Source organism: Ranitomeya variabilis, chromosome 3, assembly GCF_051348905.1.
Source record: "Ranitomeya variabilis isolate aRanVar5 chromosome 3, aRanVar5.hap1, whole genome shotgun sequence".
Lineage (NCBI taxonomy): Eukaryota > Metazoa > Chordata > Amphibia > Anura > Dendrobatidae > Ranitomeya > Ranitomeya variabilis.
The window spans coordinates 775,141,903-775,156,190 of NC_135234.1; the positions used below are offsets into that span (position 1 = coordinate 775,141,903).

Below are 14,288 nucleotides of genomic sequence, written 5' to 3' on the forward strand. Positions count from 1 at the left end.
TGACTGCACCGTTATAACCTGATAATCCCCCTCCGGTGATAGGAGCTGCACTATTATCAGCCCCTGCGGTTTTATAACGCGGCACCGGCAGCACAGTGTGTATAACGCTGCAGGACGGTATTGTGGGGCACCAGCACCGTGGTAACCGCGCGCAGGGGGCGGGTCCGGGCGCAGGGGGCGGGGCCGTGCGGAGGGGGCGGGGCGCGGCGCGGGTATTAGAGCTGCGGGTCCGGGCCGCTGGGGCAGAGCAGCATGTCCGCCATGGATTACTCCTACCTGAACTCCTACGACTCGTGCATGGCCGCCATGGAAGCGTCCGCCTACGCCGAGTACAGCAGCTGCAGCCAGGCCGGCTCCTTCCAGTACACCCCGATCCGGAGCAGCTTCTCCGCCAGCCCCGGCTGCCCCCCGCTCACCCCGGCCAGCTGCACCCTGGGCGGCCTGCGCGACCACCAGCCCTCGCCCTACTCCACAGGTGAGACCCCCGAGTGCCGCCCAGCATGGACCACTGGGGGCAACACAGGGGAGCAGGACTGGAGTCCGGTACAGGGGGTCCCCGGTGCTGCCCCTGTCATCTGCCCCCCACTCCTGACCACCAAATATGAGTCAGGGGTCCTTTATGGGGGGTTACTCCAGTGCTGCCCCTGTCATCTGCCCCCCACTCCTGACCGCCAAAGATGAGCCAGGGGTGTTCTATAGGGGGTCCTCAGTGCTGCCCGTCATGTGCCCCCCACTCCTGACCACCAAATATGAGTCAGGGGTCCTTTATGGGGGGTTACTCCATGCAGCCCCTCAGGGGTCCCCAGTTCTGCACACCCACAGACCTCCAGCCCTGACCAGTAGAAGACCCTGTCAGGGCTCCTTTATTGGGGGCCCCCAGTGCTGCCCCTGTCCTCGGCACCTCACTTTTGACCAGTTGGAGACAACTATCAGGGGTCCTATATTGGGGGCCCCCAGCCCTTCTCCACAGGTCAGTGCCCCCCAGGACCCCCTCCACCAGGGATGAAGCCCCTTCCTCTACCCCGTAGATTTACAAGGCTAAGGTCAGCTGTCCTCTATTGGGGGCGTCGCTGCTCCCCCCTATTTCTACCATCTGTGACCCCAAACACCTTGCGACATTAAACAATGAGCGCATTACCCATATCCCGATCATTGTGCTTCTGTCGCCGACTTCCCGAGGGGGAATTGTCAGGATACCGGGACCACCCTTGGCCCATAAGGGACCCTCGGGGAAGCGGTATATGGGGGGCGGTTGTGTATGTGCTGGTCCTTGTGGGGTCTTTGTAGATGAGGGGCGTTCAGGATCCTGTCTATATATGTGGATGGTATTTTTCGATCTTTTAAAAAAACTTTCCCTTTTTTAAAGTGTAATCATCAGAGCAGACTGCGATAGTTCTCGGGATATTGTAACTATGTCACGATAGAATGTGCAGACTGGATCGCTGTGATCCCGCCATTAGTCCTCTACAAGTTCTTGTATCAGTAACTGTTGGAGCCTGATAATGGCTCAGGATACAGTATCTAATAAATTGTCAGTCGCGACATTTGCAATACTCACTGACATCAGCTCACATCCTTATATCACAACTGAGGACGACTATGACCAGTTACTGGATGATATTCTCCTGTTGTGCTGGTTACATGGGGCTGATCATTTTCACAGTTGCTTTCTTCTGATTTCAGTGTCTAAAATCGTCAAAATTAGTGTTTAACATATCACGACATATACATCCGGTATTTTTCTATTAATTACAATTTCGGACAAGAGTAATTACAACCCCATTAATAATAGAATAAATAATAATAATATATATAATTACTTAGCTAATTGATTTACGAAAGCAATTGCTGTCCATCTATCAGGTCTATAATCGCGATATTAGGAGGATGCTTTTATAATTTGCATTATTACTATTTGTGTTAGTGATGAAATAATTACATCTTCATTAAATCGTGACATCAATATCAAATCTTTAAGATATAACTATTTTTACCATTATTATAAAATAATCTTGGTAATATCGTGATAAACTTTGTTGTGCACATCGTAGAGGAATCATTTTCTTTCACGATATCACTATTTTTAAATCCATCTTTCCAAGTTAAATATTCTCAATATTTTGGAAATATTTCCTCCCATCAGGACAGAACTATAGAACTTGATGTTATATTTTGGTAAAATAATTAATTGTATTATTATGTCATGCATTGGGTAAAATTCTGCTTTCTATTTTAAATCCTCATATCGCGATATCACTATATTGAGCTTTTGTTATGAGATTAAAGCATCTTGCTGATTTAGATTGTGAATCTGAAAATTATAAGTGATTGTTTTCTATAAAATATCAGTATCTATAGAATAGTATATATCGCGATATTAAAGTATCTGGATACACCATAGCTGATCATTGTATGCTACATAATAATCGGTATATCATAATGACAAATAATTTTACATTGTACGATATGTCTGATATACGCTCTTACTGAAAGTACAAATAAACACATTGCAATGTCATTATTACACGATACAGACACCTCATATCATGATACAACTGTGAAGTTATATCGTTATCATTCTATATAGATTATTACTGTATAATTTCTATCAGTTTTTAAAACATTTTAGGGTAGAACAATTACTTCACAAATATTTGTATAATATCCCGATATCCCTACATAACCTGCACATTGCGATAGTAATTATTACATTTAATAAGATGACTGCACCTCGTTTATAAGAATATATCGTTAGTAAATGATGGGTAAATGAAAGATCTTTGATATTTATAAGGCACCCGAATATGGCAATCTGCTGTAGCAAGAATAATAATCGCGATATTAGTGACGATGATGATATTGTGGTGTGATTATGTTTCGCTGTAGTTATTATAGGCTGATGATGACACTAATATTACTTTAGTCTTTTCGGCTCAAATTATCGTTTAACAATAAAACACAAAGACTTGGTATCACGATATAAATAAGTAGTGTTAGGACTCGATTAGAAGACTTTACCTATAATATCCCGAAGACTTTAATGACTTTAGCTCATCTCCCCAGATCTCGTACAATTACCGAGGAGCCAGATGCAGTAGTCACTGAATATCGCGATAAATGCAAGAGATAATGGCTTTTTCTTCTATTCTGTCGCGATATAATGGTCTGGACGCTGCATTGTCATATGCGATAGCAATGTGAAGAACTAGACGGAGTGTAGGAGATCGCGGCTGTCTGTTGTGGGGGCTCAGGGGGTCTCCTGAGATGAACACCCCAATATCCGGGGCCTTAGAGCCGATTGTGGGGGAGGAGGGTTGTTTTTAGTTCGTGTATGAGGGTCCTTCAGTGGGGGGCTCTGGATCAGGCAGAGAAGTGCAGACCCCGGGAGGCTGAGCCGCGCTTTGAAGTGATACATTGTATCCAGCCCCTCAGTGATACATTGTATCCAGCCCCTCAGTGATACATTGTATCCAGCCCCTCAGTGATACATTGTATCCAGCCCCCCTCAGTGATACATTGTATCCCCCGCTTCCCTGCAGCGCCCGGACCTCTCTGATGTGTGCAGTGTGACCGTCACCTCCCGCTGCTCCGGCACTGCAGCTGTGCGAGGGGCTATTCTCCATGGTAATGAGGACACCGCCCCGCTAATTAGCCTAATGACTGATCAGATGATGGACAGGAGAGGACTGACGACCACCCAGGGCAGGAGCTGATCCGGGGGACCGGCTGATGGCACCTGTGCAACCCAGAAACCCCGCACTGCCGACCCCTGGCAGCAAACGGAAAGCGTCGATACAGCACTGTGCAAAAGTCTTAGGCAGGGGAGAAAAGGCTGTAGAGGAAGAAGCTTCCAGCAACAGAAGGGTTAATAGTTTATTATCAATTAACAAAATGCAAAGAGAATGAAGAAAAGAGAAATATAACAAGACCGCCCGTCCCCTCCATCATCAGTATCTGGTGACCGCCCGTCCCCTCCATCATCAGTATCTGGTGACCGCCCGTCACCTCCGTCATCAGTATCTGGTGACCGCCTGTCCCCTCCGTCATCAGTCTCTGGTGACCGCCCGTCCCCTCCATCATCAGTATCTGGTGACCGCCCGTCACCTCCATCATCAGTATCTGGAGACCGCCCTTCACCTCCATCATCAGTATCTGGTGACCGCCTGTCCCCTCCGTCATCAGTCTCTGGTGACCGCCCGTCCCCTCCGTCGTCAGTCTCTGGTGACCGCCCGTCCCCTCCATCGTCAGTCTCTGGTGACCGCCCGTCCCCTCCATCGTCAGTCTCTGGTGACCGGTGAGCTTATGCCACTGCTGGACATCTTCTGATTCAGGCTGATGTGTCTCATCCGCTGCATCCAGGGTCCTCACCTTGCCCATTTCTTGTTGTTTCTTGAAACTTCAGTCTGCGGTGCAATCTTTGCCTGGGAGAGTCCTTGCTGATGCACTATAACTGCCTTGTGTCTTGTTGCTGCGCTCAGCCTTGTTATGGGGTATGACCTGAGATTGTCTTCCATAACCTCACCTCTGTAGCAGACTTGTTATGGGGTCTGACCTGAGATTGTCTTCTATAACCTCACCTCTGTAGCAGACTTGTTATGGGGTGTGACCTGAGATTGTCTTCTATAACCTCACCTCTGTAGCAGACTTGTTATGGGGTGTGACCTGAGATTGTCTTCTATAACCTCACCTCTGTAGCAGACTTGTTATGGGGTATGACCTGAGATTGTCTTCTATAACCTCACCTCTGTAGCAGACTTGTTATGGGGTCTGACCTGAGATTGTCTTCCATAACCTCACCTCTGTAGCAGACTTGTTATGGGGTCTGACCTGAGATTGTCTTCTATAACCTCACCTCTGTAGCAGACTTGTTATGGGGTGTGACCTGAGATTGTCTTCTATAACCTCACCTCTGTAGCAGACTTGTTATGGGGTATGACCTGAGATTGTCTTCTATAACCTCACCTCTGTAGCAGACTTGTTATGGGGTATGACCTGAGATTGTCTTCTATAACCTCACCTCTGTAGCAGACTTGTTATGGGGTCTGACCTGAGATTGTCTTCCATAACCTCACCTTTGTAGCAGATTTGTTCCGTTAATGACTCTGTTTCTGCAAACATCCGGAAATGCTGATCATTCTTATTAGGGAGCTGGTTACTGGCCCTCCTGACTGTAATCCTACATCTCAGGCTTTGGGCAAGTGACCTAGTATTACTATAGCGCCATTTATTCCATGGCGCTTTACATGTGAGGAGGGGTGTACATAATAAAAAGGGTACAGTAATCTTGAACAATACAAGTCATAACTGGTACAGTAGGAGAGAGGACCCTGCCCGCGAGGGCTCACAATCTACAAGGGATGGGTGAGGATACAGTAGGTGAGGGTAGAGCTGGTCGTGCAGCGGTTTGGTTGATCGGTGGTTACTGCAGGTTTAGGCTTGTCGGAAGAGGTGGGTCTTCAGGCTCTTTTTGAAGGTTTCGATGGCAGGCGAGAGTCTGATGTGTTGTGGTAGAGAGTAGAGTTGAGCGAGTTTGTTTGGGTCCCTTATTCGGCACGGTATAGCGCTTACTGTAAGCTGCAGCGGGAACCGGATACCTGGAGCGCTCCAGCTGAGCAGCTGTTTGACGCCACAGCCGCGACACATGTATGATTAGCCTATTTGTTGTGACTGTCAAACAGCTGATCAGGGGTGGGCAATTAATTTTTCCAAGGGCGACATGAGGCATCAAGACTGTTGTGGAGGCAAAACCAATAGGCTGAAACTAATTCTGCTTAATATTAAAATTAGCATTTCTTATAATTTATAGTATCACTTAATATTGAGCAGAATTAAGTATAGTGACACCCCCTATAAACAGTATGACCCTGCACACAGCCCCCCATATAACGTATGAGCCCACACACAGCCCCTATATACAATATGAGCCCCCTTTATACAGTGGGAGCCTCCACATAGCCACCTCTAAAGTGTGTGCCCCACATAGCCTCCCTGTATACAGTGAGACCCCACATAGCCTCCCTGTATACAGTGAGACCCCACATAGCCACCTATATACAGTGTGAGCCCCACACATAGCCTCCCTGTATACAGTGAGACCCCACATAGCTTCCTATACAGTGTGAGCCCCACATAGCCTCCCTGTATATAATGAGCCCCACATAGCCTCCCAATATACAGTGTGATCCCTCATAGTCTTCCTATATACAGTGTGAGCACTCACATAGCCTCCCTATATACAGTGTGAGCCCTCACATAGCCTCCTATATACAATGTGAGCTCCCCATAGCCTCCTATATACAGTGTGAGCCCCCAAATAGCTACGTATATACAGTGTGAGCCCCACACAGCCTCCCTATATACAGTGTGAGCCCTCGCATAGCCTCCCTATATACAGTGTGAGCCCTCGCATAGCCTCCCTATTTACAGTGTGAGCCCTCACATAGCCTCCTTATGTAGTGTGAGCCCCCACATAGCCTCCCTGTATATGAGCCCCACATAGCATCCCTATATACAGTGCGAGCCCTCAATAGCCAGCAATACAGTGAGCTCCCAAATAGCCTCCCTATATACAGTGTGAGCCCTCATATAACCTCCCTATATGCAATGAGCCCCACATAGCCTCCCTGTATATAGTGAGCCACCATACCCTCCCTATATACAGTGAGCCCTCACATACCCTCCCTATATACAGCGTGAGCCCTCACATAGCCTCCCTATACACAGCATGAGCCCTCACATAGCCTCCCTATATACAGTATGAGCCCCCACATAGCCTCCAATATACAGTATGTGCCCTCACAGGGCCTCCCTATATATAGCATGAGCTCCCACATAGCCTCCTATATACAATGTGAGCTCCCCATAGCCTCCTATATACAGTATGTACCCTCACATAGCCTCCCTATATACAGTATGTGCCCTCACATAGCCTCCCTATATACAGTATGAGCCCCCACATAGCCTCCAATATACAGTATGTGCCCTCACATGGCCTCCCTATATATAGCATGAGCTCCCACATAGCCTCCTATATACAATGTGAGCTCCCCATAGCCTCCTATATACAGTATGTACCCTCACATAGCCTCCCTATATACAGTATGAGCCCTCACATACCCTCCCTATATACAGCGTGAGCCCTCACATAGCCTCCCTATATACAGTATGTGCCCTCGCATAGCCTCCCTATACACAGCATGAGCCCTCACATAGCCTCCCTATATACAGTATGAGCCCCCACATAGCCTCCTATATACAGTATGAGCCCTCACATACCCTCCTATATACAGTATGAGCCCTCACATACCCTCCTATATACAGTATGAGCCCTCACATAGCCTCCCTATATACAGTGTGAGCTCTCACGTAGCCTCCCTATATACAGTGTGCCCTCACATAGCCTCCCTATATACAGTATGTGCCCTCACATAGCCTCCCTATATACAGTGTGCCCTCACATAGCCTCCTATATACAGTGTGAGCTCTCACGTAGCCTCCCTATATACAGTATGAGCTCCCACATAGCCTCCTATATACAGTATGTGCCCTCACATAGCCTCCTATATACAGTATGTGCCCTCACATGGCCACCTATATACAGTATGTGCCCTCACATAGCCTCCTATATACAGTATGTGCCCTCACATAGCCTCCCTATATACAGTGTGCCCTCACATAGCCTCCTATATACAGTGTGAGCTCTCACGTAGCCTCCCTATATACAGTATGAGCTCCCACATAGCCTCCTATATACAGTATGTGCCCTCACATAGCCTCCTATATACAGTATGTGCCCTCACATAGCCTCCCTATATACAGTATGTGCCCTCACATAGCCTCCTATATACAGTATGTGCCCTCACATAGCCTCCTATATACAGTATGTGCCCTACATAGCCTCCCTATATACAGTATGAGCTCCCACATAGCCTCCTATATACAGTATGTGCCCTCACATAGCCTCCTATATACAGTATGTGCCCTCACATAGCCTCCCTATATACAGTATGTGCCCTCACATAGCCTCCTATATACAGTATGTGCCCTCACATGGCCTCCCTATATATAGTATGAGCCCTCACATAGCCTCCCTATATACAGTATGTGCCCTCACATAGCCTCCCTATATACAGTGTGAGCCCCCACATAGCCTCCTATATACAGTATGAGCCCTCACATAGCCTCCCTATATACAGTATGAGCTCCCACATAGCCTCCTATATACAGTATGTGCCCTCACATAGCCTCCTATATACAGTATGTGCCCTCACATAGCCTCCCTATATACAGTATGTGCCCTCACATAGCCTCCTATATACAGTATGTGCCCTCACATGGCCTCCCTATATATAGTATGAGCCCTCACATAGCCTCCCTATATACAGTATGTGCCCTCACATAGCCTCCCTATATACAGTGTGAGCCCCCACATAGCCTCCTATATATAGCATGAGCCCCCACATAGCCTCCTATATACATGCCATACATATATGGAAAAAACCCAAACACCACCTACTCACCTCGTTCCCATTCCCCGGCGCTCTGCTGCGGTGCGCTTGACTCTGCACAGAAATGACGTAATCGCATCAGCGGTCTGACACACTGATTGGTGAAAGACGGAGCCGGATGGAACAGAGGGTCGGATGTGGACCGGGGGCCGCATATTGCCCGGATCTGGTGTAATGGGTTATGGTGGGGCAACTGTCGGTAACCAGAGCACAATAACCATGAAGAAATGTCCTGTAATGTCACATGTACGAGGTGATGTGTGATCCCTGCCCGGTCTGACTCTTCCCTTTCTACACCCAGTGCCCTACAAGTTCTTCTCCGACCCATCCAGTATCAATGAGAAGCGGAAACAGCGGAGAATCCGAACGACTTTCACCAGTTCCCAGCTGAAAGAATTGGAGAGGGTGTTTGCCGAAACGCACTACCCAGATATTTACACCCGAGAGGAGCTGGCGCTCAAGATCGACCTCACTGAGGCCCGGGTGCAGGTAACTATCAAGGACCGCAGGAGGGAAGGGGTTAAATTATGACACCCTAATAGTTCACATATACAGCAGAATAAATTTCACATTAGATTCACTGTACATATATTATAGACCTTGTATTATACTCCAGAGCTGCACTCACTATTCTGCTGGTGCAGTCACTGTGTACATACATTACTGATCCTGAGTTACATCCTGTATTATACCCCAGAGCTGCACTCACTATTCTGCTGGTGCAGTCACTGTGTACATACAGTACATTACTGATCCTGAGTTACCTCCTGTATTATACTCCAGAGCTGCACTCACTATTCTGCTGGTGCAGTCACTGTGTACATACATTACATTACTGATCCTGAGTTACATCCTGTATTATACCCCAGAGCTGCACTCACTATTCTGCTGGTACAGTCACTGTGTACATACATTACATTACTGATCCTGAGTTACATCCTGTATTATACCCCAGAGCTGCACTCACTATTCTGCTGGTACAGTCACTGTGTACATACATTACATTACTGATCCTGAGTTACATCCTGTATTATACCCCAGAGCTGCACTCACTATTCTGCTGGTGCAGTCACTGTGTACATACATTACATTACTGATCCTGTGTTATATCCTGTATTATACCCCAGAGCTGCACTCACTATTCTGCTGGTGCAGTCACTGTGTCCATACATTACTGATCCTGTGTTATCCTCCAGAGCTGCGCTCACTATTCTGCTGGTGCAGTCACTGTGTGCATACATTACTGATCCTGTGTTATCCTCCAGAGCTGCGCTCACTATTCTGCTGGTGCAGTCACTGTGTCCATACATTACTGATCCTGTGTTATCCTCCAGAGCTGCACTCACTATTCTGCTGGTGCAGTCACTGTGTCCATACATTACTGATCCTGTGTTATCCTCCAGAGCTGCGCTCACTATTCTGCTGGTGCAGTCACTGTGTCCATACATTACTGATCCTGTGTTATCCTCCAGAGCTGCGCTCACTATTCTGCTGGTGCAGTCACTGTGTCCATACATTACTGATCCTGTGTTATCCTCCAGTGCTGCGCTCACTATTCTGCTGGTGCAGTCACTGTGTCCATACATTACTGATCCTGTGTTATCCTCCAGAGCTGCGCTCACTATTCTGCTGGTGCAGTCACTGTGTCCATACATTACTGATCCTGTGTTATCCTCCAGAGCTGCGCTCACTATTCTGCTGGTGCAGTCACTGTGTACATTACATTACTGATCCTGTGTTATCCTCCAGAGCTGCGCTCACTATTCTGCTGGTGCAGTCACTGTGTCCATACATTACTGATCCTGTGTTATCCTCCAGAGCTGCGCTCACTATTCTGCTGGTGCAGTCACTGTGTCCATACATTACTGATCCTGTGTTATCCTCCAGAGCTGCGCTCACTATTCTGCTGGTGCAGTCACTGTGTACATTACATTACTGAGCCTGTGTTATCCTCCAGAGCTGCGCTCACTATTCTGCTGGTGCAGTCACTGTGTCCATACATTACTGATCCTGTGTTATCCTCCAGAGCTGCGCTCACTATTCTGCTGGTGCAGTCACTGTGTCCATACATTACTGATCCTGTGTTATCCTCCAGAGCTGCGCTCACTATTCTGCTGGTGCAGTCACTGTGTGCATACATTACTGATCCTGTGTTATCCTCCAGAGCTGCGCTCACTATTCTGCTGGTGCAGTCACTGTGTCCATACATTACATTACTGATCCTGAGTTACCTCCTGTATTATACCCCAGAGCTACACTCACTATTCTGCTGGTGCAGTCACTGTGTCCATAAATTACTGATCCTGTGTTATCCTCCAGAGCTGCGCTCACTATTCTGCTGGTGCAGTCACTGTGTGCATACATTACTGATCCAGTGTTATCCTTCAGAGCTGCACTCACTATTCTGCTGGTGCAGTCACTGTGTCCATACATTACTGATCCTGTGTTATCCTCCAGAGCTGCACTCACTATTCTGCTGGTGCAGTCACTGTGTACATACATTACTGATCCTGAGTTACCTCCTGTATTATACCCCAGAGCTGCACTCACTATTCTGCTGGTGCAGTCACTGTGTACATACATTACATTACTGATCCTGAGTTACCTCCTGTATTATACCCCAGAGCTGCACTCACTATTCTGCTGGTGCACTCACTATTCTGCTGGTGCAGTCACTGTGTACATACATTACGTTACTGATCCTGAGTTACATCCTGAATTATACCCCAGAGCTGCACTCACTATTCTGCTGGTGCAGTCACTGTGTACATACATTACTGATCCTGAGTTACCTCCTGTATTATACCCCAGAGCTACACTCACTATTCTGCTGGTGCAGTCACTGTGTGCATACATTACTGATCCAGTGTTATCCTTCAGAGCTGCACTCACTATTCTGCTGGTGCAGTCACTGTGTACATACATTACTGATCCTGTGTTATCCTCCAGAGCTGCGCTCACTATTCTGCTGGTGCAGTCACTGTGTCCATACATTACTGATCCTGTGTTATCCTCCAGAGCTGCGCTCACTATTCTGCTGGTGCAGTCACTGTGTGCATACATTACTGATCCAGTGTTATCCTTCAGAGCTGCACTCACTATTCTGCTGGTGCAGTCACTGTGTCCATACATTACTGATCCTGTGTTATCCTCCAGAGCTGCGCTCACTATTCTGCTGGTGCAGTCACTGTGTGCATACATTACTGATCCTGTGTTATCCTCCAGAGCTGCGCTCACTATTCTGCTGGTACAGTCACTGTGATTTCTTTCTCTGTTCTCAGGTTTGGTTCCAGAACAGAAGAGCTAAATTTCGTAAACAAGAACGAGCAGCGAATTCTAAAAGCGGCAGTAATGGAGGAAGCAACGGCAAAAAATCCGACCAGAGATCTTCATCGGAGGATGACGAGTCCAAGGAGTCTAACTGCAGCCCCACCCCCGACAGCACGGCGTCCCTGCCCACCGCTGCCAGCCTGAACAGTCCGGGGGGCAGCCTGAGTCCCAGCCCGGGCACGGGGGTGAGCCTAGTCCCCCCCACTCACCCCAGTCAGACCCTGAAGCCCCCGCTGTGGCCAGGGGTCCCCACCAGCAGCAGCCCCAGCACCGCGGACCTGCTGAAAGCCTGGCAGCCCGCGGACGCCGTGCCCGGACCCTTCGCCGGAGTTCTCTCCACTTTTCATCGGAAACCAAATGCTCTTAAGACAAATCTGTTCTAAGTAACTGAGACAATAAAATGGCGGCCGGCGGCGGAAAAAGCCGCAGACGGAAATCGCCAAAATACGGATGTTACTGAGGTCGGGACTACGAGGGCGACCAAACGTCTGGCTGGAATAGTCCCATCCTCCTGGGACCGAGGCCAAGATGGCGGCCTCCACAGTGGTCGCCCATCAGTATTACTTCTCTTCCTGTACAGAAGTGACGGCGTCCAGGACCCCGCGGCCTCCACAGGGCGACACGTCCAACGGGTCATTAAACCAAAGAGAATGTTTACCATACGAGATGGTCTCCTATAGCAACCAATCACAGCGCTGCGTTCACTCCGTACCCCTATCTGCACCGTGATTGGTTGCTACGGGCAACAGGGCCCATTTTCATATTAGACTATTGTGAAAAGTTACCTCGATAACCTATTTTACAGCATCGGCTTAAACAAGTCTAGAAAATGTTCAACATTGCATCCCCTAAAATGCCCCTCGAAGTAAGCTCCTCCCACTTACCATTCGACATTTTCTGTTTGTGAGCAGTGAGAGCTGTGTGGTGTCATCTGAGTCCTCTGACTGGTGCTGAGCAAGGAGGGGCCTGTGTGACCACAGGGTCAGAGGGGAGGGGCCTACGTGACCACAGGGTCAGAGGGGAGGGGCCTACGTGACCACAGGGTCAGAGGGGAGGGGCCTACGTGACCACAAGATCAGAGGGGAGGGGCCTATGTGACCACAGGATCAGAGGGGAGGGGCCTGTGACCAAAGGGGAGGGTCCTATGAGACCACAGGATCAGAGGGGAGAAGCCTACATGACCAAAGGATCAGAGGGGAGGGGCCTATGTGACCACAGAATCAGAGGGGAGGGGCCTACATGACCACAGGATCAGAGGGGAGAAGCCTACATGACCACAGGATCAGAGGGGAGGAGCCTACGTGACCACAAGATCAGAGAGGAGGGGCCTGTGACCGCAAGATCAGAAAGGAGGGGCCTATGTGACAACAGGATCTGAGAGGAGGGGCCTACGTAACCACAGGATCAAAGGGGAGGGGCCTATGTGACCACAAGATCAGAGCGGAGGGGCCTATGTGACCAGATCAGAGGGCCTATGTGACAACAGGATCAGAGGGGAGGGGCTTATGTGACCATAGGATCAGAGGGGAGGGGCCTATGTGACCGCAGGATCAGAGGGGAGGGGCCTATGTGACCACAGGATCAGAGAGGAGGGGCCTACGTGACCCCAGGATCAGAGGGGAGGGGCCTACGTGATCAGAAGATCAGAGGGGAGGGGCCTACGTGACCACAGGATTAGAGAGGTAGGGTGTAGGTTATCACATGAACAGAGGGGATAGGTCCATGCGATAATATGATCAAACACACAGATCATCTATATCCGATCCATCAGAACAGTATGATTACGTCCAGATTCTGATGTTCTGCCGTCGCCCATCAGTCTGTGGTGTCACAACGGTCACATCTCCCAGACATCCGCGGCCGCCTCTCATTCACTGGATCGTCCATTTTGAAGACAGAAGATTCCTCCGCTGCACATTACGGTACAGAGTATTTGTATCTTCCAGGTGGCAAAAATGACACTTTAGAATTAAGGAAACTGAAGGCTGAGGAGGAAAGGTTAATGCTACAATATCATTACCTATATCCTATTATACATCTGTAATAGCACACAACCACTGTACAGATAATACCGCCATCACCAAATGTTACCAGATCAAATGTTTCTCCAACGTCCTGTAATTTATAATCACCCAAATAAAATGTAATTTATTGTAAAGATGCAAATGGCATCCAGTATAATCTACATTATTCATAGCGGCTGTATTATAGCAGTTATATTCTTGTACATAGGGTCAGTATTATAGTAGTTATATTCTTGTACATAGGGGCAGTATTATAGTAGTGATATTCTTATATATAGGAGCAGTATTATAGTAGTTATATTCTTGTACATAGGAGCAGTATTATAGTAGTTATATTCTTGTACATAGGAGCAGTATTATAGTAGTTATATTCTTATATATAGGAGCAGTATTATAGTAGTTATATTCTTGTACATAGGAGCAGTAT

At 48.1% G+C, this 14,288-nt stretch overlaps 1 protein-coding gene across 1 annotated transcript; it reads left to right on the forward strand.

The window, feature by feature from the left end:
* Nucleotides 1-252: 252 nt before the first annotated feature.
* Nucleotides 253-12,949, forward strand: PHOX2A (paired like homeobox 2A). The gene is made up of 3 exons (XM_077299892.1): nucleotides 253-475; nucleotides 8,809-8,996; nucleotides 11,789-12,949. The coding sequence occupies exons 1-3, from the start codon at nucleotides 253-255 to the stop codon at nucleotides 12,218-12,220; spliced, it is 843 nt and encodes a 280-aa protein (XP_077156007.1). The 3' UTR covers nucleotides 12,221-12,949.
* Nucleotides 12,950-14,288: the final 1,339 nt, after the last annotated feature.

Bases quoted from the DNA above. Each gene is read 5' to 3' on its own strand.
- PHOX2A (XM_077299892.1), top strand. From the start codon at position 253: ATGTCCGCCATGGATTACTCCTACCTGAACTCCTACGACTCGTGCATG. The intron at 476-8,808 runs GTGAGACCCCCG...TTCTACACCCAG, and splicing joins GCCCTCGCCCTACTCCACAG to TGCCCTACAAGTTCTTCTCC. The intron at 8,997-11,788 runs GTAACTATCAAG...CTCTGTTCTCAG, and splicing joins TCACTGAGGCCCGGGTGCAG to GTTTGGTTCCAGAACAGAAG.